Source organism: Amblyomma mixtum, chromosome 4 (genome assembly GCF_055824585.1).
Source record: "Amblyomma mixtum isolate Tamu chromosome 4, ASM5582458v1, whole genome shotgun sequence".
NCBI lineage: Eukaryota > Metazoa > Arthropoda > Arachnida > Ixodida > Ixodidae > Amblyomma > Amblyomma mixtum.
In genome coordinates this window covers 113,838,262-113,861,010 of record NC_143015.1, presented here as the reverse complement: position 1 = coordinate 113,861,010, position 22,749 = coordinate 113,838,262, and the positions used below count along the sequence as shown (strand labels likewise).

At 46.6% G+C, this 22,749-nt stretch overlaps 1 protein-coding gene across 1 annotated transcript in view; it reads left to right on the top strand.

Annotated features, from left to right (window-relative positions):
• The first annotated feature begins 15,615 nt into the window (after nucleotides 1-15,615).
• Nucleotides 15,616-22,749, top strand: part of LOC149347942 (acetylgalactosaminyl-O-glycosyl-glycoprotein beta-1,3-N-acetylglucosaminyltransferase-like) — a 30,184-nt gene continuing 23,050 nt past the window's right edge. The window contains exon 1 of the mRNA XM_089586047.1: nucleotides 15,616-19,002. Within this exon, the coding sequence (XP_089442173.1) occupies nucleotides 18,993-19,002 (10 nt within the window). The 5' untranslated portion in view covers nucleotides 15,616-18,992. The remainder of the gene's footprint in view (nucleotides 19,003-22,749) is intronic.

Genomic DNA, 22,749 nt, shown 5'->3' with positions numbered 1-22,749 from the left:
TTAGGCCTAGCGCCGTCGCCACGAAACGCAAGTGAGGATCGGCCCTAAAATGCGTAAATGTTGCCCCACCTGTGTGTGAGTGGTGTCCACAGGTAGCTGTCGACTTCGCGAAGACAGACGCGGCTGCGTTGACGGGGTTCCGGCCGAGGAACCGTGGCTCCAGCCAAAAGTTGGCGGAGACGATGCGCTGTACGTCCACTCGCTCCGCGCGCTCACAGCGCCCCCCTCTTTTTGAGCAGCGACCGCTCCGGCGGACGCAGTTGTTGCTGCGACGCGCGTCTTTTCTCTCCTTTACTTCTTTTCTCTGATCTTTTAACTCTCCTCTATCTGCACGTGGCAGCGGCGGTGGCTTGGCTCGAGCCAGTAGCAGGCCCGTGCAATTTCCTCTTCATCCTTCTCTCAGTCACAACAACAACAACAACAGCTTATTTAAGACTAGCACACAGAGAGACATGGCAGTTATTGCGGGCTCGTAGCAGGGCGTTCATTGTTGATAGCGCCCTCACCACGCCCAGACCTGATAGCAGCTGCGGGATTTAAGCCCTTGAAGCAAGGCATTTGATTACAGGCATTGCGGATTGCACTACAGTGCTTCTTCTCGTTTTCGAAAATATTATCAAAAGCGGCGTTAGTTGAAGAGGCCGTTTGGTTAGATTGCGTATTCGCGGAGAAACCACTTGCATGAAATTAAATTTTGTTTTTAGGAAAGGAAATGACGCATAACTGTCTCACATTTATCGGTGGACACCCGAACCGCGCCGTAAGGGAAGGGATAAAGGTGGGAGTGAAAAAAATTACCGACGATTACGTTACTTCCTAATGCGAAATTTGAGCGCAGCAAATAAGCTGTTTCACCTTTTCGATAGATTGAGGCAAAGAAATCGAGCAACACATGTATGCGCTATCACAGAATTTTTTTTTTATTTTTCACACGTATTCGCAATTTCGGCTCGGGCGGTGCACATATACAGATCCGCCGCCACCGATCTGGCTCTCTGATTGCCACCGCACAGGGGTTGCATTGGAGGAGGAGCGAAGAAAGGAATTAAGTTCGAGCCGGCGCTTTGACAACCGGAGACTCGCAGGAAGAGGGGGGGAGGGGGGCGGCGTGTACACCCAGCGGCAAACGATGGGGGCAGAAGCGCGCGCAGCAAGCGGACAACACGATAAAGGGAGGAGGGAAGAGATAGCAGCGACTGACTGATGCCGCTGACGCCGATAGCGCTGGGGGGATGAAAGGGGGGCGGAGCTGGTTACGAGGCCGACGACGACGCGAAACCCAGGAACGGACGCCAAAGAGCTGCGCTCTAAAAAAATTCTCTACCTCTCCCGCAACCGAGAGTAGAGTAAGCATGAAATGTTTGCGGGCATAACACGAAGCGTACGCGGACACGACGAGACGCAGGCCTGACAAGAATGTACGACATGCAACGCGTTCGAAACTGTCTAAAGTACGTAGAGACGAAAGCGTTTTCCGCACCACTTTGCCTATGTGACACTGGTGACGTTACCACTGAATTACATCACACATAATTGATGACGAAGTAATGACAAATTACTTATCGGTAACGAATTAGTGACTTAATTACTGATTAATAACTAATTAATTAACTGCTAATTGATGACTTAAGCTTCGCCTTTAGGAGTGGAACGCGACAGCGTGTTGTAGCGCTGCCAGGCAGTCCACGGAACGCCACCACCCGTTCGGCGCGATGCCTTGCCCTTTGAGCGCAACGCTTTTTGAGGAAAGGAAATGGCGCAGTAGTTCGCTGTCATCTCGGTGGACACCCGAACCGCACCGTACAGGAAGAGAGGAACGCCACCACCCGTTCGGCGCGAAGCTACCGGCCTGTAGGTCCTGTAGGAGGGCTTAGAGAGTCTCGTTAAATCTCGTACGGGGCCCGGATGCTCTCGTTTCAGTGCCCGGGTGAGTGGAATTCAGTGCCCGGATGTCGGCTCTCGGTCTCGGCGTGACGTCACCACACTTCCAACAACGGGAGCTAAATTTCTCTAAGCGGCCTTCTCTCAAAGCCCCTAACAGATCACGTATGACAACGAAGTGTATTGTGGCATCTATGTGCTTTTTGCACGCGTTATTAGAAATCGGAAATTATAATTCCGTGCATTATCAAATGCACAGCTCGACTGATATCTTGATAAACATTGAGAAGACACTGGCAGCAGTTATTTTTTGTGACTCGTTTGGAGAGCAACCGGCGCTTGTATGCCGGTCCCGTAGGAGGGCTTAGAGAGTCTCGTTGAATCTCGATCAGTCTCGTACGTTGCCCGGATGTTCTCGTTTCAGAGCCCGGATGAGTGGAATTCAATGCCCGGATGAGTGGGTTTCAGTGCTCGGATGATGGCTCTCGGTCTCGGCGTGACGTCACCACACTGCCGACAACGGGCGCTAAAAGCATTTCATGCTTAATAAGAAAGGAAGAAAGAGGTGACGTAGTGGAGGTCTCCGGCGTAATTTCGATCTTACTGACATCCCACAGCAACCCGCGCCTTTTGCGATTCTCCTCCATCGAAACGCGGCCGCGGCAGTCGGGTTCTAACCCGGGTACTCCGGCTCGGTAGACGAGCGCCTTAAGGTATGTCACCACCTTTTTCAAAAATTTTTTTAATTTTGAGTATTAAATTTTTATTTCACATTTACGTTATAAAGCACCGTTTCATATGATATTCAAAAGGAAGAAAGAGTGAAAAAAGCCATGCTGGTATTAATTATTCATAAAAAAATGCCCAAACTTGGTTCTTATGCGAACATTCATAACTAGCGAATGGAGAGCAGGAATTTTAAACTTTTTGGCACAGACTTAGCCAACTAACCATACTGTGCAACCAACTAGGATCTTTGCTATCTGAAAATTGGGAAAAAAGTTATAGGAAAAATGCCAAAGAAAACAAAAAATTGTGTCATTTTTGCCTGCATTCCTTGACATAAAACATGATTATATCAAAACTCACCATTCAATTTAATTTATCCTAGTTCATTGCACAGGCTAATAACAAAGGAAAGAGCGTGCAAAGTTTCATTGAAAAATATTTATTTATTTCGAAGTTATGAATGTTTGCGCAACACGAAAGTGCAAGAAATAAAGTTTTGAGAAAAACAAGATTAAAGTTTTTCAATCCTTGTAGAAAGAAGATCATCATGCCCTAGGAAGTTAAAATCCTTCAGGTTCATAGCTAGGGCACTCCTTAGCTGATGTGAGCTCTATTTTGGCATTTGTTGCTGCCCGTCCTTTTTTGCGGAGATGTTTTGCCTCACCCGTTGATTGACGTTGGGCCTTCATCACATGGTAATGGTCACTGGTGCAACATGCTAGGAGAGTGTGGTGGCCAGATTCGATGCCTGCTTCCCTCAAAATATCTGCTGTACTTCTGTTGCCATCACTGAAGGACGAATTCGGTAGCATTCAAAGCGATAGCGCGAAGCAAACAACTCAGACGCTTGTAGCCTCGTACATCCCCCTTGCGGAAATTTAAAGCAATGTTTAAAAAGCAAAAGAAGCCTTAAAAATTGCCTTTGAGTAATCTTTTACATATCAGACTAAAACAAAACAAGAAATTTTCAATATACACCGCTGATTATTGCCGAGTTATCATTTTCTGTTACCAAACCACATTAGTTTCGGTTTCAGAACTGTTCACCACCTGTTCGAAAGTTGGCTGTAACTTTTTAACAAAATAAGATACGAACATTATTCTTGCTGCAAAACATTTTTGAATGTTTTGGAATTCCCAAAATATAAAAAAGAAAAAATATAATTTTTCCAAAAAAAACGCTTTTTCAAAGGTGGTGACATACCTTAACCACTGAGCCACCGCGGCGGATGACCGCATGCACATATACCACAACGCGCATGCGCTCACTGGCTTCTTTCTAAATCAGTGTAACGAGTGTGTGTTTCAATGTTGGAGTCAGCGCCCGTCCTCTCGTGTCTGTCTGCGTGCTGGTCTCATATAAGTATACCGCTGAATTATTATGCGTAGCATATTGCAATCACTCAGTTCAGCCCTTGGGCGCTGCCGGGCAGCCACCAAACCACGTGACGTGACGTCACGACAGCCGGAGGAAAAGCTGGGCCCCAACTCGCGCGGCCGCAGCCACCACCTGACTCCCGCTAAAACAAAAAAAAAAGAGAAAAGAAGAAAAAAAAAGAAAAAAGGAAAAACACAAAAAAGAACGGCTGAGCATGGTGGCGGTTGCCACCGCCCCGTTTCAAAGGGGGCGCTCCTATCCATCCATCCATACGTCACGGAGGAAAAGCTACTGAGAAAATCGAGTGCCGCCAAGCAATACCTCGCGCAAAAAGGCCGCGCAATATGCAACGCATTCTTGGCTTAACCAAGCTAAGCCTGGGCATCTTTTTTCCTAAGGACTATAGTGTACTAGATAATGGGATATCGTACGTCTCTGTGCGCTGGGTGAAGATGGCGGAATTCGCTTGCGAGAGCTCGAATAAAATGGGCGTTACAGAAACGTAAAACAAATTGGTAGATGCACTTAAAAAAATATTACTGCGTATGCGACAGTGTACGCACACCCATTTCTAAATGTTTATATAAGATAAAACTATTTCCGCACACAGGGACACATATAAAAGTTTGAGCGGACACTTAAGCTCCGCCTAAAAGGTATGTAAATGGGTTAATTCTTAATAATACAAAAAGGAATCCTTGGTCATGTTGCAAATCTCGAAAAATCAGTCCAATAAAAAACGCCTCCCAAGCACATTACATCATCCGCGTATAGATAACCTATACCAGTTTCAACTTCTTCAACTAATGTTCTTTTCCACCACCCATGTGAAAAATCATTTATCTACTTTGGCCTTCTTAGAGTTACTCCAGTCTTTAATGCACACACGAAATCAGGATGTATGGGTCATACCATTTTTTCGCAGCGACTATAAATTACAGTCTTCAGCTCATAACCTTCGACGTACCTTAAACGCATTTGAAAACACCGCTGGCTATAAAAGAAAGAAACTACGGAGTTACTTTGTAACGTTGTAGATACTTGTGTGCTATTAATATCATTGTTATTATTATTTGCTGTGTTGTTTAGCTCGGTGTGCTACTTGTGTTTGCGTCGTTGCTTGAAAGTGTGCCATCTTCAGTTGTCTGTTCGTTCTTATTTTTTTTTCTCTGTACAGCTAGGAGTTTCATGACATTTGTGTATTACTGCCTCTGTTCTATGCTTTGTGTTTTACCATTTATTGTTATAATATCCTTTATAGTTACTAATGGTTTATTGTCACATGCTGTACGCTTTGCCTTGTATTGGTTTCCTGGACTTCGTCAAGCTGCGTTAGCAGCTTTTATCCAGGAAACCATCCAGAAATGTCTCGTGAATATATTGGATTTAATTTAATATCATCATCATCATTATCATCAGCCTGGCTACACCCACTGCAGGGCAAAGGCTTCTCCCATGTCTCTCTAACTAACCCTGTCATTTGCCAGTAGCGGCCACTGTATCCCCGCAAATTTCTTAATCTCATCCGTCCACCTAACTTTCTGCCACCCCCTGCTACGCTTGCCTTCTCTTGGAATCCACACCGTTACCCTTAAGGACCAGCGGTTATCTTGACTTCGCATTACATGCCCTGGCCAAGCCGACTTCTTCCTCTTGATTTCGACTAGGATATCATTAACCTGCGTTTGTTCTCTCACCCGCTCCGCCCTCTTCCGATCTCTTAACGTTACTCCTATCATTTTTCTTTCCATTTAATATACAGGCGGTCTTTCTCTTATTCACGTTCATAGATCCCTGGGTACCCCTCCTGGCGCAGTGGTGCAGCGGTTAAGTGATGCGCCACTGCCTTGGGATGTCAGGTGCTGCCACCTGTGGGCCTTGTACGGCCCAGGTTGCTCTTCCCGAGCGACCAATAATTTAACTGACGCCTGACACAGTGGGTCATAGAGTTTCTTACTACTACCTAGAGGGAAAGCTGGCAGCCCGTCTATGGGAGTTTGCATGGCGACCCGTCGAGACCACTTCAGCCACCATGGGCGCTCAAAGCATCATGGGGCGGTGAGCTACTTGTTGCGGAACTGCAACTTTTGGCCAAAAAATAATCAAGAAATAAAGCTGTTTGATAACTACAAACGTCCTAACATTGAAAATCTTGTCTAATGATTGCAACAAACGAGCAGAAAAGCATTTAAGTGCAAAGTTTGCCCAAAATTAGAGACGACTCGCTCTCCTATTGGCCTAGTAATGAACACTATAAAAACTAATATTTCGTAATTAACAGGCGCACTTTTAAAAGTAAATATGTTTTCAAAAAAGATGTTGTCGCTTAAATACTATAAGAGGTTTTTTAATGGCATTTCGGAAAAGTGAAACCTTTTATTGGCGTCGTGTGTCGTCGCGTTTACACTACTATGAGTTTTGCCCACTGCGTTCGCGCGAAAGTCGTCTGCGCACACACGAACAGCGTTTTCGGAATGAAAAATTTTAGTAGTGCCACTCCATGTTTTCGAAAAGTTACGATTGTACCGCAACAAGTAGCTCACCGCCCCATGATGCTTTGGGCGTCCATGGTGGCTGAAGTGCAGCGCCGCCAGCTTTCCCTCTAGGTAATAGTAAGAAACTCTATGACGGTGGGTAGTTCGCTCACTATCCGGTGGGCAGGCTGTGATGACGTCACAAGGTCACGTGACCTAGGTGGCCCACCTGCCTCCTATAGGTTGCTCTCAGGGCACCACCTGCCAGAGCCATGCTCGTGATTTTTCGCTCACAACGCCGACACAGACAACGCCGACACCGCATATTCTAGTGAACGGGGCCTTGAATGCTATCGCATTGAAATAAAACAGCTACACAAATCGAAGTCGCTCAATGATCTGCTAATGCAGGGGCATAACTTATGAGACGCTTCACGCGAAGAGTCACCTTTTGAGCTGCTTGACCTTACAGCATGCCTTCTGTACATGTAGCAGTTGGTAATTTGATCTTGCTTCGAAAAAAAAAATAATAAATGCGGCTTGACGTTCTTTCTCAAGTGGAAAAAAAAAACTGTTGACATCTCTAATGTCTGTGCTCAGCGTGAGACGCACAGCATTACACGGATAGAAGGGCACCCCATAAAACGAAGGAGGAAGTAGAAGAAAGTTTTTTTTTTAGTTCAACTGAATTCCGCTTTCATTTATGGGTGCGTGTCTAGCATTCTTGGACAAAAATTTTGAATATCGGAATATTGTGACGTACTGTTACGAAAACATTGAAGGTGATGGTCAATTCTTCCGATAAGTGTCAAAATGTTTCTTTTAAAGCTTTTCCGTCGCACGCATCGAGCAGTTAATACTGCCACAGAAAATCAATGAGGAACGTTTTTAACGATAGCAAAAACATTAATAGCACAAATAAAATGCAAGCCTTCCGATGGGATACCTGCGGATATATTGATTGTTATAGTGAAATGTTACACTATATGAAGAAAATTGCGTTCATGAACTTTTTCCCGCTCACAAATGCTTTCGTCCAGAATTGCTGGTTACGTCCTGGCCGCTTTCACAAAAGTCTGCCTTGGTCACCCCTTACAAAAAAAGTTTTAGACAGTCTATAAAGTGTCTGTAGACTTCTGTCTATAAAGTCTATAGACTGTCTCTAGACAAAAGCCTACTAAAATGTGCATGGCCATAAATCTATAGATTGTCTATAGACTGTCTATGACATTTGTGTTGCCTATAGACTGTTCTCTAGGATTGGTAGGAAGGGACAAAAAGCAATATCTATAAGAAGCCAATAGAGTCAATAAGAAGTCTATAGACTGTCTATTGACCATTTTTTATAAGGGATGGTATAATTACGTTGCATATTTAAGCATAGTCAATTTGTGAAAATTCAGAACTTGTATTAATTCGCATTCCAAGAAGTGTGTACAGCCTAACAATTTATCTACAAATATCTTGAGGGTGCGATAAAATGTCGTCCTCAAATCTAGGAAACTGAGAACTTCCACGAATGCTATACAATAGCCTTACTACGTGGTTCAGAAGCAAACCCTTCCGTTCCATATTTTGCAGTAAGGCTGCACAAATTGTAAGCGCGCAAATTCGTTCCCTGCCTGCGCAGCCTTGGTTGGCGTCGAGCGCGCTCAAGGTAAAATTGCTGTGCAAGGTAGTTATAGACTGCCGCACTAGCAGCGGCTGCTTTCATGTTTGCCGGACGTTTGCTTTTTTTCTTGCTTAACCTTTTGCAGTCGTTTTTTTTTTCCTTCCAGGCAGCAAGGACTTCTGCGCCAATTTTAAAACCACATTCGAGTTGTTTTTCGGAAGGAAATGCCGCGGAAGGGGTCAGTAAAACTATCGGTTAAAGGTCTTAAATGATGAATTCAGGCGATATGTTTTCTTGCGATGGAGTTAACATCTACACTTCGAAATAGTTCTTAATGATACCATTCTACCTATCTACTGTTAACTGCAGGCACAGTTATTACTACCGATTAGAGTTTCAGCGAGAGCTGTTAGGCGCCCCTTCCTCGCTTTCGCGTCGTAGTAGTTGTATGTTGTCGTCGTCGGCGTAACCGGTGGGTGCGTTGTCATGGGAACCACTCTGAGGGTGGTTACCACCAGCCGAAGGTAACCAGCCGGAGGCTAGTTACCCTAGAAGGAGGAGGACGGTATGACGAGAGTGTAGGAAGGCGTACCACGGTAGTAATCGGCCGGAACATGGTTTAGAAGAACGTCAATTTGGGCTAGATGGTGCATTTTTTTGAGACTGAAATGGCAATAGTGCTACAGCAAGACGTACACAATAAAGACTGACGCAGGACAAGCGCTCACTTCATCTGAGTTTATTTACTGCAAAGCCAGCTGTAGAAAATTGAATGCATGCGCAAAAAAACCGGTACAACAAGGCATCAACGAAACTGTTAAAGATATGATATCTCAGTCTTGAAAAAGGCGGACCGAAATTTAATGTCATTCTAATCGAATGACATTTGAACATAATGTCATTAATCGACTGCTACACGGGAACATGTAATGTCATTAGGTTCGAATGACATTCGCCATCGAATGAGTTGGGGGAACTCATTCGCATTCGATCTTGAACCGAATGCCTACTCTGGACACCAGATACGCAGCAGAAACAAGCGGCGCGAAAAAATAATGTGCACACTGCTAAACTTAGAAAGTTTATTTATTTAGTTCTGCTTAAAAAAAGTTAATGTTGGTGTGAATCTGTTCACACCAGAGGCTGTCGTGGATCGCTATTACTCTCGGTCTCAGCAGCACCCAACAGCAGCGGCCGAGTGTGAAGCAGCGTCTTTCCCGCGACCGTCGGTCATTTTGAGTTGCGTGTTTCTTGCTGGTTGGCGTGCCATGTTCGTTAAGCTCGAAAGTACTTAAAGACATAACTGAGCAGATCCCCTTTTGGAAGTCATTTCCATGCTCCGCGCGTGTCCGCGCGCCGCCATGTCAGCCGTTTTGTTTGTTTACATTTATCAGATTTGTGGTTTACTTTGTACTTGGCTTGGCTTTTGATGGCTGAAGTGGTGCAGAATGGCCGGAAATAATATTTTAAGCTGCACACAAATGTTCTCACCCGCTTTTGAAACATTGCACAACAATTTCAAACATATTTTATGCTCGCTGATGTCTTTAAGTTGTACTATTTTTTTTACATATCGGCAATGCCATCATTTTCGAATAACATTATTTTTTTCCGTGTAGCACTGAAAGAGACCAAACGACATTCGATGCATCGAATGTCATTAGGTTCGAATGACATTAAATTTGCTAGTGCGACAGGGGTATAATCCCCTCTTTTTTTATGTAGAATACTTCAAAAACCTCCCGTGCCTTCATATCTCCACTCCTGCCCAGAATCTTTATCTCCTGAAGTCGTGGTTCGCACTTCTAGCATTGCTGGCATCTTTTTTGCACCAGCCCATGTTCTGCCGCACGATTACACACGAAGCACTCAGCGCAGTGCTGCGAAAGATGTGCACCTCCTGGATTTTTTAGCCATCGTGCATGCTCAGCAGCGCGGTCATAAACGCACCACCCCGTTTGGCCAACATAGGCTTTTCCGCAGGTCAGTGGTATCTCGTATACCACACCTGTGCAGCACGTACTGCTCGCCATGCGTTTTGTTGAAGGAGTTCTTTTTATCGCTCGCCCAGCTATGCACGCGAATTGCGAGCGATAAAAAGAGCTCCTTCAACAAAACGCATGGCGAGCACTACGTGAAGTGCTGCACAGGTGTGGTATACGAGATACCACTGACCTGCGGAAAAGCCTATGTTGGCCAAACGGGGCGGTGCGTTTATGACCGCGCTGCTGAGCATGCACGATGGCTAAAAAATCCAGGAGGTGCACATCTTTCGCAGCACTGCGCTGAGTGCTTCGTGTGTAATCGTGCGGCAGAACATGGGCCGGGGCAAAAAATATGCCAGCAATGCTAGAAGTGCGAACCACGACTTCAGGAGATAAAGATTCTGGGCAGGAGTGGAGATATGAAGGCACAGGAGGCTTTGGAAGCATTCCACATAAAAAAAGGGGGGGATTAGATTGTGTAAATGATACTTCGGTCCGCCTGTTCAATACTGAGATATCATATCTTGAACGGTTTTGTCGATGCCTTGTTGCACCGGCTTTTTGCACATGCATTCAATTTTCTACAGTATATTCGCTGGCTTTGTAGTAAATAAACTCAGATGAAGTGAGCGCTTGTCCTGCGCCAGCCTTTCTTGTGTACGTCTTGCTGTAGTGCTTTTGCCATTTCAGTCTCAAATCGGGAACATTTCTACCTAGGAGGAGGGAGGGTAGAAATGGGAAACCTAGGGGAGGGAGGGAGGGGAGCTGATGCAAAACGCGCCGCCAGAGGGGAGGAGGATCATCAGCGGCGCTTTGCTTCTAGAGAGGAGGACTGGAGAGGAGACCTAGACGAATGACGACTATGTGTGGAAAACTAAAAAGAGTGCCCTAGAACCATACAGGTGTCAGGTCACTCTCGTGTTCTCTACCACGACACATCGTAAAGTATGAATACCTTAACAGCTATCGCTGAATCTCGGGTTAAGCAGTGGTAACCGCTATGTCAACTTTTTTCTATTTGTGAACTTTGATAAGGTTTCCAACTGCTAGTCACGCTTTGTGTTGGTCTGTGTAATTTTGAGAGGATGTCATAATTCAAGACACTTTTTGTGCGACTCTCCTTCTTGCAGTACTACTGCTCCCCGGAGCCTGTGTGAGAATCAATCAATCAATCAATCAATCAATGAATCAATCAATCAATCAATCAATCAATCAATCAATCAATCAATCAATCAATCAATCAATCAATTAATCAATCAATCAATCAATCAATCAATCAATCAATCAATAAATCAATCAATCAATCAATCAATCAGTAGGTAAGTCAACCAATAAAATATTCACTCAGTCTGTAAATCCCTTACTCACTCGTTTGTTCAATGAAGTCCTCAATCGGTCAGCTTCTGCCAGCAACCACACCGATTTCCTCATGCGCCCTGCTGTAGGGAAATAAAACTCTCTGACATTAACACCTCGTGCTGCGCTAAGAAGTTACACTGATAGGTGTACTGTGCTCCTCCCCCCTCTCACCCACTGCAAGACCAACTGCGGCAAGGCCCTCCTAAATCACATCGCCATGTAAAACACAATTTCTAGACTGCTACCTGTCTGCCCACCTAAGCACAATTCCAATTGGAGAACATTCAACCCTTACGCACGATTGTCTAATAACCAAATGCGACTCGCCTCTCTGTAGACACTGTGGCGAAGCACTCAGGATTATTCATATTTTTATTCAGTATGCACATCTGCAGGAGGAAAAAGGCAACAACATTTAAAAGATTTACGCACGCACAATGTACCGCTGCATCCTCGCCAATGCTCATTAGAGCTCCGAATGCCGACAGCCTGGCCGCCATCTTTATTCGCACGCCGACCAGCATTCAACTGGTCAAGCACGCCCCGCAAGAGTGACAGGGGCACTGGCAGCAGGGGAAAAGACTCAAGCCAGTGGGAGGTACGGGAAACACGGGGAATTGGCGCTGAGAGGAGGGCGAGGGAGACGCTCCAAACGGAAAGAAGGATCTCCCGAATGGACGGGGAGTATGGCGGCTAGCAAGGCCCGGAACGACACCGCTGGCAGTCGCTCCTCCGGCGCCCCAAGCGCCCAAACCATCGGGGAAAAGCTGAGCCGCAGCGAACAAACGAGGTCCACTGCACAGTCCCCACCTTCCTTCTAAAGAAGACTACGACGCCAACGTACATATAAGCTTGGGCACCCCAGCCTCATGTGCTCGTTAACATGCAAATCTTGAGTATATCTGTTTTGTTCCAACCGAGTCTAGCGTTGTCTATTTGCCTCTCCGTCCTGCTTGGACGCGTGCAGTATGAGGGGTCGTCACAGCTTTGTTGGTGCGGTGCAGCCATGATCGGACCACATGCCACACCTAATCATCACAGCTGAAATGGCGGCCCACGATGAAGTCTTTAATTACAGCAAACAGCGCAAAAAACACAAAGACGAAAAGAAATACACTCGACGAGTGCTGACACTCAACTCACTTTATTCGCCATCGAAACCAGTTCTTATACGCATGACCGGCTGAAATCACCTAAGAGAGGAATGCGAAATGGTTATAAACATACAGCAATAACTAACAATGCACAGTGAAACCAATTTTTGTCGTGGAATGCAACTTCATCATCCGTGAGAAATATCGTAGGTTTACTGACACATGTGTTCCGATCAACTCGCCTAACTCGCTTCAGTTCTAGAACTCTTGAAGTGGCCCAAACACTTAGAAATCACTCGGGGCGAGGTCTGGACTGGAAGTGTCGCGTGGGAGTAACGCCAAGCCCAGTTTTTGTCATGTACAGCCTCTGTCAAAAGTAACGAGGCTGCACATTTTTCTTCTCAGTAGTATATTAAAGCTATTATGCCAGCCCTAAAGGTCTAAATGTCTGGTGTGGTAAGAAGAACCCCTCTTCTCACCTTCAAAGAACTTTTTGATCTTTAGGGAAGCCGTGAGGGCTCTGTTATGCGAATGAGAAGCAAACCATGGAACCTGGTTACTTTTGACAAAGACTGTACATGTTATGCGATGCGCGCAGTATGCGGAAGTGCATTGTCCGACAGGAACTGCGACCCCTTTCATCACAACTCGCTGTTCAAAGTGCGCGCTCACCGCGTGCTCCCCCATCTTTTTCAGCACGTGACTTCAGTTTCACGGAGACTTTGTCTTCGTGGGAACATAACACTCAGTGAGTGAGTGAGTGAGTGAGTGAGTGAGTGAGTGAGTGAGTGAGTGAGTGAGTGAGTGAGTGAGTGAGTGAGTGAGTGAGTGGTGGTGTTGGTGGTGGTGTGACACTTTTATTAGAACATCCTTTCTATTAGGCGCTCAGTACATCCTGGGCCAAGGCGACGAGGGCACGTTGCAGCCTCAGATCCAGGGAGGCGAGCCACATGGGCCACGGTGGGGGTGGGGGGAAAGGATAGGCGGTGGACTGGAAGGCTGCGTGGCATTGTGTAAGGTAGTGTTCTACGTCTGCATATGTGTGTGGACAGTTTGGGCACTGAGGTGTGGAAGTGTACCGGTACAGATAAAGTTTGGCTGGTGTACGTAGGAGATTAAACTGTATTCGACGAAGAATGCGAGCTTCACGGATCGATAAGGATGGGTGTGATGGTGGTAAATCAGCTAAGTCCGTTATAGCTTTAACTGGTTCACCTATATAGCCCAAGGTTACTTACTGACTGACTTAGTTTTCAATGAAGCTTCGGTAATGAGTAATTCCTTATTAAAATGGGGCTAGGCGACTAAACAAACGTCAAAAGAAGGGGTGGTGGGGGGGGGGGGGGGGGGCATTCTTGGGCCCGTCTTGGACCAGTCTTGGGCAAGTCTTGGCGAGCCGAATGACGCGTCGCAACTCAAAACCGAGAGACGCCCACCACAGCCCCAGCCACGTGTTCAGGCAGTATATCGGACTCGAACGAAAGGCGACCCGCCGCGTGAAACAGAAAGCTCGTCGGTCGACACGATGCGCCGCGAACGTTCGAAAAGAAAAGAAGAATGAATGAAAGAAAACGCTATGTATAGTCTAGCTGAAGCGAAGAGAAGCGACAGAGCAGCGGTATCGTTCACCGATTGGTCTACCCAACACCGCGTACGAAAGCTGCGCGCATTCTTTCTTCTCTCCCCCCCCCCCTCCCCTTCACCTCCTTTGCTCTCTCCCCGGCGATCTCTGACGCCGGCGTCATCGTGTGGCAGCCAAGTTTTGCGCGCGTTGCGCTAGGCAAAAAGCGCGGCGGCAGCAGCAGCACCTGTTGTTCGATACTGTCGCGCCCGAAGATCACCCTGACGCCGCTGGGCGCGCAGTTCGTGCGTGTTCCTTCTTTTTTTCTGCATCCTGCAGCGGATGTTGCTCCGCGAGACGATGGCGGGTGGTTTCTACTGTGTTGCGGGAACGTGAAATCATCGAGAGGCTCGCAGACTCGCACGGAACAGGATCACCGTACTCCACGTGCCTCTCCCGTCTGTTTTGGTCGCGTGCCTAAGTCTCTCGTTCGTCCAGAAGAACAACTTCAAGAGTCGCTTGTGTTGTCACCACCTTCAAGGGGCATAACCGTAACCGTGTGCAACTTGAAGCGTTTCTTGCGTTGTCACCGGCCCAAGCAACTTCAAGGGGCAAAACCGTAACCGTGTTCACCTGCCTGGCCGTGTTCTGTCAACGCCGCTGAAGACTCCTGGGGATCCAGGGCAGTCGCTTCGAAGTCGCAGCGTAAACTACAAGCGAAGTCATTCTGTTTGACCGTGCAAGTGACCACTGCCGTGGCTGGCTGGCATTGCCATCTTCTTGAAAGCACGTCTCCAAGCCTCGCTTGTGTTGTCGTCGGTCTAGTAGCTTCGAAGAACGTAGCCGTGGTCACCCGCCTCTTTGTGTCCTAGCGACATCGCTGAAGATCACTGAAGATCTCTGAATATTCAAGCGCATTTGCTTCGCGACAAATTTAATGAAGTTGTTCATGCAAGGTGCCACTTTAGAGACGCCGTTTTTGATGCGTTTCGTTGGTTTCTCGTTTCGCCGTGGCTAAGTGTGCCACTGAAAACGACCGAAGACACAGCCCGGCACGGCGTGTCGCAGCTGTGATACGAGAAGGCCCGAAGCTACGTGCACGGAAGCTACACGGAGTACACGTAAAAGCGCTGCTGCAGTTGAAGGATGGTGATGGTAGCAATGAGGTCTTCGTGTTTATGAAGGATCTTGATCTACTTGACGAAGAAGCTTCGAGAAATCCGAGAAGCGTAAATTCGTGAACACACGAATTGTAGATTGACGTCTACAGGCCTTGAAGTGTTTGTGGATTGTGAGGGCTCTTTCAACCATAGAGACTCCTCCCCCAGTCTTGAAGAGCTTATGCGAGTGCTTTCCCGCCACGTGTTTTGACAAGCGCGAACGTGGTTGACGTAGCTTGTGTTGTGTTGGCCGGTAATTCGAGTGAGTCTACGTCACAGAAGGTGACGTAGTATTGCCTGGTGCTTCTGGGAACAGTTTATGGTTGTACTGTGCGTAACGGCGGGCTCCGGAAAGTCAACCCCCTGAAACGCAGTTGAAGCTGAGAAAGGTACGCATTCTTGAGAAGCTTTTCCTAAGTCTCCTCTTCAGCCTTTTCGATACGTTGTTCTTCGCAGACTTACAACTGCAGGAACAAAGCTTCTGTCAGTTCTTCATCATTCATCATTCCGGCTCTTCATCATTATACGTGTTAGGCATTGACCAGTGAGATCACTGCGCGCTTGGATTAAGGTCAAAGTTGCACTGAATAGGCACTGTGCGTTTATAGTTAGTGATTAAGTTATAGTTAGCGTTTATAGTTAGGTTATAGTTCATTTTGCTTGATCGAAGGGGGCATACCGTCTTGTCATGTTTGGACGATGAGAAAAAAAAACTCCGTTTTACGTACCCCTTTATAACCTTGTATTTCTCGTAAGTCGAGGCTAAACGGTGTAAGGTAGCCTAGCACATGAAAGAAGTACGGCGAATTAGTTGCATTGAATGTTTATAGTCATTGGCTCTCTTGAGAGATATGTACGGACGACTGGTCGTGTTTATATGAGCAAGTATTTGCACCGCTATTGCTGCCCCGTCTTTTACGACAGGTATATTTGTTAAGTATGACTTTGTTCAAGCCACAAGGTAGAAAGGACAAGAGCAGACGCTTTTATGCTGTCTCACGGTTTTTGCGTCCTCTCTCAGACAACTTTTGTTCGCTGAGTAAATAGTAGTTACGGAGCGATAAGAAGGAGTGATTTCGTGCGCATGGGCACCGGAGGTATTGCCAAAGCCTAAATGTTCTTGCACTTCGTGTTCGCAAGAGTTTCGGATTACACCAGGGGCGCGGTGACATTTCCTGATCTACTGACGCCAGAGTACAGTCCATTGTTCCCTGAAAGCGGGTCGCCCAGACGTTCTGTTGGAAAGGCTCTACCAACCTTTTTGCCTTCTTCTCTCGACCTGAAGATCACTACTTTGATAGTTGGGGCAGGTTTGAGAGTTTGGGTAGGTTGGCAGAAGTTCGACATTTACTTTTTTTTAGCAGTGATTAGCCTGTTCCATTCTGTCAGGGGATATAAATGCCTATCACCGCACAACTCATGCCCTAAGTGTTCGCGCTGGATGTTGTCAAGCATCTGAATTGAAGCAGTGAAAACTCGGCAACGAATTTCGGCCGTCGAGAGAAGTTTTCACTCTTTTTTAGGCGCTGTATGTTTTCAGTAGAAAACACTGAGCTGTTTGCGTGAGTTCAACTCTGCCGGTCTTTTGTGCTTTTTGTTTGCTCGCTTCTCACTTTCCATCTGCCTCTTATTCAGCTTTTCTTGTTCATAAGCTGTACGTCGGTGTCTTTGTTGGACCCTTCCAATTGTCTACGTTGTTAGGTCAAGAAATAAATAACTGTTCTCAATTAGCAGAGAGCCGAGCAATTACCCCGATCAGGTACACTTTCCAGAAAGGCTTATCTGCACGTGGGAAGACAACCGCAGAAACTATAAACCATTTTTTTTTTCAGCTTGGTGGCACGCTTAAAACTCGCACAGAAGCGTTGTTTCGAATAGCTGTTTCAACAAGGACTTTTGTATCTGGCGATAAGTTATCAGGTAATCTCGCAGCAGCTCCGATATTCGAAGTAGATACAGTGTTCGGGCCTTCCAGAATGAATCTGAGTCGTTCGCATTAGGGCGTGCCTAAAATTTGTCGTCGTGCCCTATTAGAGGACCGGTCCATAAATTAATTCATAAAACCATAGTGTCGTGCACGTTTTAGCCGGACTCTCTCTGAATTGATGGGAGTGTGATTCTAGGCACTCGTCTTATGTTTCCGGCTAAGCTGAGTCTCATGCCCGGACTTCTGAATTAAAACGACGTTCCAGTTCAACACTGTCGCTTCTTCGGTTCTGTTGGGCTCTTATCGGGTTAGGTAGTGCTCACGTGAACAAATCAAGTATCAGGAAAAGTTCGTGCGCTCCCGAAAGTGCAGGCGTTTCGCGTTGATTTCCAAGCACACTTGTTAGTATTGCTTATATCTTATTTCGCTATCGTCAGCTCTCATAACTGTTCCCTTAGAGCTTTCTTATTCTCTTTTCATTACTTTTCCGATCCTTGACGCCCCACTGTTATATGTGAGACTCCATTCTCTGATAGTAGACCTCACTGGCGACTTTTCACAGGTAGAGATTGTCGCGATCTCGTTCCATCGTCCTTGGGGGCGCTGAAAACACTTGTTCCTCAATTCTGGATCAAAGATTTGTATAGGTTCCGGCAGACTGCCTCGCCATTGGTTCCCGTCGAAACATGTGCGTGTTCACGTCAAAGGACTGTCGTTCGATCGTTCCACCCCGGAAGCCGAAAAAGGGTAGCACGGTATGAACAGTCTTGTTCTTTCTAAAGCGATAAACTTTGACTCCACGGGGGTTTGAAACCACTCGGACCTACCGCTTTCCGGACAGAGTGTGCGTACAGCTAACGTCGAATTACACGTTAGTCTCGAGGTTCACCACGGTTGAGAGTTCCTCCGCTTGAAGACACAGCAAATCCGACGTAGCAGCGCTGAGCAGCAAGTCTTCAAGTGTGGTCCATGCATAAACCTCCTTATTGCATTGGAAACCAGCATTCGTAAACAACGGATATTGAACCTGTGGGCCGCTTCTGCAGCAAGAGCTTAACCACCGTTGTTACCTGGATTTTGCGAAGGCGTTAGTTTCGCTAATCTAAGTCACCGTCTGGGAACAACAGTTAGTGAACAAGAGGATACACCGTTCACTTCCTACAAGCGTCTACAGCTGACGCCACCATACACACGCTTCGACGACAATGGCCTGTCTAAACATTGAACACCTCTGATCCCGCTGCACCTGGCCCGATAAGCGGAGTCTGAATCCGTGGCGGGCAAAAAAAAAAGACTTACAAACAAAAAAAAAGGCGAGAAGCCTGCATTTAGAGGCCCGCACCTTATCGGTAGCCTTATCTTCGACGCTCGGCGCTGTACTATCGACCTTCGGTGGGAGGTCCCCGGCTGGAACAGCCGAGCTAGCAAGCGCACGGCTTGACGGCCGGTGCTTTGACGTCCGGTTTCAATTAGACAGCTGTTACGAGCAGAAACTAAAAGTGCACCTATCGTGCGCGTTGCGAAAATGCGAGGCGTTAAGCGATCGGACGTCAGCTTTCGGTGATCCTCGTCGACGGTGGGTTGTGAAGCTCACCGAACAACTGCCTGCATCCGCTAACGTGTCATCTCAAAGGTCTGCTTCTGGCTGATGCGTGCATGACCACGTCGGCGTGAAAATTGCTGTGTCCTGTGGACTGCGTGATAGCACGGGAAGAAAGCAAGTGTGGGAGGAAGACTTTAGGCACGTATTCGCTGAAGGACTCGGCAGCCTGCGTTAAGAGAGCCACGTAGTATAGACCATCTTCTCTCGGGGACCCAAGTCGAAACCTGCGATGCTAACCTGTGAGTATGCTATTGTTTATGCACAGTTTATAGTATTTAGGCAAGCGTATACGTGATAATCTATATTCTGTACGCAGCTTAGAATAGTATGAATATTGCTGAATAGGGTACGGTGTGCTGCTCTATATGTGCAGATTAGGAGAGCCTATTCCACGTAAGCGAGACGTGAACATTCATAATATTCTCTATAACACTTTATACAGAGAGTAGAATAGTATATAGTACGTGGAATAGTGTAGAATAGAACATCGTATAGTAGGGTATAGTATTTAGGTGATTATATAATATATATATATATATATATATATATATATATATATATATATATATATATATATATATATATATATATATATATATATATAGCGAAGTATACGCTTCGTTAAAGGAAACATATTTATTCAACTCGACGTTTCGATCGGAAGACCGATCTTCTTCACTCCTGAAGAAGATCGGTCTTCCGATCGAAACGTCGAGTTGAATAAATATGTTTCCTTTAACGAAGCGTATACTTCGCTATATATTCTTATAAGCAGTCTAGTACTTCACGCTTTCGCAACCTATATATATATATTCTGCATGCTGCCCTTTATGCACACTTTTAAATGGCATATAGAACAGTGCAGCATATTGTGGATGCGTGCACGCCATGCAAGACACTGGGTTTCATCAGCGTCAAATGAAACGCGAACAGCATAACTGAAACCCCGAAATAAAAAAACAAAACAAAATATCGGTTGCTGGACAGGTACACAGACGGAGTGCATTAACACTTCGAGGCAGCGGACTTTACACCATCGAAGTGTAAATCAAGAGGGCTGGCATTCGGTCTCCATCAGCTAACATATTGTCTTTTAGCGGTCTCCTTTGCAGTTGTCTTGTTCGCAATTCATTTGAAGCTTACAGTGCATACCATTATGTATATATACACACTATGGGCATGGATGGCCTGCTTCTGGTATGTTGGGGAATATCTTTTTTTTTTGTTATAGTGACCCAGAACGTTAATCTAGAGCAGGGGTTCTCAAACTGTGTTCCGCGGAACACAGGGGATCCGCGGGCTGTCTTCTTGTGTTCCGCTAGAACCCTCACCGGCCCTGACCCGGCAGCTGATCTGAGACTGGCTCTGAGTGCTACTGAGCCACGCTTTGACTTGCTCTTAAAAGGGAAGCCGCACCACCCATCACATTAGTATTTGTGTTAATCTGTCCAATAAACATTTAACTTTTGCAACTCTCTCTCTGCAAAAATGCACTCGACAACATTGCTGGTAAGTGAAAGCAGGGGGGAAGGGGGGGGGCGGGGGGGGGGGGTTCCCTGGAACTTATTGAAGGCTTTTGGGGTTCCTCCAAGCAAAAAAGTTTGAGAACCCCTGATCTAGAGTAACCTGTCGCCAACACCTCCCCCCTCTTCCTCTTCTTTCTTTCTTTCTTTCTTTCTTTCTTTCTTTCTTTCTTTCTTTCTTTCTTTCTTTCTTTCTTTCTTTCTTTCTTCCTTTCTTTCCTTCTTTCTTTCTTTCTTTCTTTCTTTCTCTCTTTCTCTCTCTCTCTCTCTTTCTTTCTTTCTACCTACATTAAAGGGCAACTCCGGGCATTTTTCGAACATTTCGTGTTGATGGTTACATCAAATTCCCTAAGGTTCCCCTTTTCCGTCAGAACAAACCGTTTTTCAAAATACAGCGACTTTAGAATAGCGAAAAGAAATCGAAACTCAGTCCGTGGTGAGGGACGACTCTTCATCTGACACAGTTATGACGTCATTAACGCTACTAAAACACTCGTACAGCCGGCCAGATCTGAAGCTGGCGTGCGTGAAGACTGCGTTTTCTGCGCTCCTGCAGCTTATGATGGAGCAAAGTTGCGAAAATATCAAATCTAAGCACATGCTCACTAAGCCCCTGCTTAATATTGAGCTTGACGCAAGTTTGCTTCGTCGCAAAGCACAGGAGCGCAGAAAAAGCGGCCGTCGCGCGCGCCAGATAAAGTTTTGGCCGGCTGTATACGTGCTTTCACAAGCTGAAGTATCGACTGCCATTGTGATGAGTCCTTTCAGAACATACCTAGTCGACCAAATGAAAGTCTCAAAATTTCGTCACAGAAGCGAGAGTGTGTAAACGTACGGAAAGCCGCCGTGGTGGCTCAGTTGTTATGGTGCTCGGCTGCTGACCCGAAAGACGCGGGTTCGATCCCGGCCGCGGAGGTCGAATTTCGTTGGAGGCGAAATTCTAGAGGCCCGTGTACTGTGCGATGTAAGTGCACGTTAAACAACCCCGGGTGGTCGAGAATTCCGGAGCCCTTCACTACGGCGTCCCTCATAGCCTGAGTCGCTTTGGGACGTTAAACCCCATAAACAAACCAAACGTACAGATAAAATGACGCTGACATCGGGTCGTCAAGTCGAAAAAAAAAACATTCTTGCCCGTAGAAATCATCCGAACTTATGCCACGCGAACGACCAACTTTAAAATCTGTTTGCGCCGGAATAAAATGTCGCACGGCTACCAATCTTGGCGGTTGTAACCAAGAACGAGAGAAAAAAATTGTCAGTGGCTTAGCTCTGGTTAAACCTGGAGGATTGCGAAAGCAACGAGGAGAGAGAGAGAGGCGATGGAGAGCGCGCGGCAGCGGCGGCGGCCCCGGCACGCTAGCTATGCGCAGCTACTGCGCATGCGGAACTGGCGAGCGCGGCGGCGGCACCTCAGAGTCACCCGCGCAGCGACGGTGGCGGCGCGCCAGCTGTGCGCCGTGTGACGTCACTGCTCCTCGCGCATGCGCAGTATGGCCTTTCGTCCGCTGCGCCGAAATGGCTAGGCCACTCGCGTAGTTTTGCTTTCGCAACAAAAATCAACAGCTTTAGTTTCCTTAGAGTATGGTAAGCTCAAAAACCCCAGAGCTGCCCTTTAGCGAACGTGGCTACATCGATCTTTCCGCACACTCGGCACCTAACTTGCACTATACGACTGAGCGCATGCTTTTTTTTCATCTTTTGCTTCTCTTTGTTTGTGAAGCACGACCTCTGCATGAACACAGTAGGCACGAGAGATGACAAAAGGCTAAGACCTACAGACAGTTCTGATGGGATGCGTTTGAGCATGGACCATAACAGCATGGTACGCTTTGTTGACATTTCCGTATACTTCAGCGATGTAGGGAAGAAGTATATCTAACGCGGAAAATGTTCTGGGACCCATTGTTCCGTTCCAAAAAGTCGGCGGCGACAGCGATGAAGCGACTGTTCTCCGAAACCTCCGTCCATATAACAAATGAACATCGGCCATGATATATCGGCGCAGTAGGGGTTGCAGAGCGCATGGCAGGATGCATTGCTGCAAATTTTTCAGCCGTTCACAAACCACCTGTTACCTTTCACAACATGATCAGTTTGTACCTTTTACTTTATACCAAAGAGCGAGTTTGCGTAATAAAAGAAAACGTATACGTGGTAACCAGCTCCAGCAGTATAAGAGGAGTTCGCGACATCTGGAGTCCGCTTTAGTGTGACGTCACAGGATCATGGCGCGCGTTTAAGTGGCTGTTGAGAGTTCCGAAGTAGCCTGCTGTGGTATTCTGAAGAACTTCGCGAACGTCCCCTAAAAGTGCAAGCGACATCTATGCGAAGATCCGGATTCGAGCACCCGTGAAGTGGAATGGAAGCGACGAGGGAGAGAGGATAGTGACGTGCAAACTCGCACGTGCAAGACTAGACAATGGCATCAGGATGACAAAGTGCGCGCCTACTAAATATAAA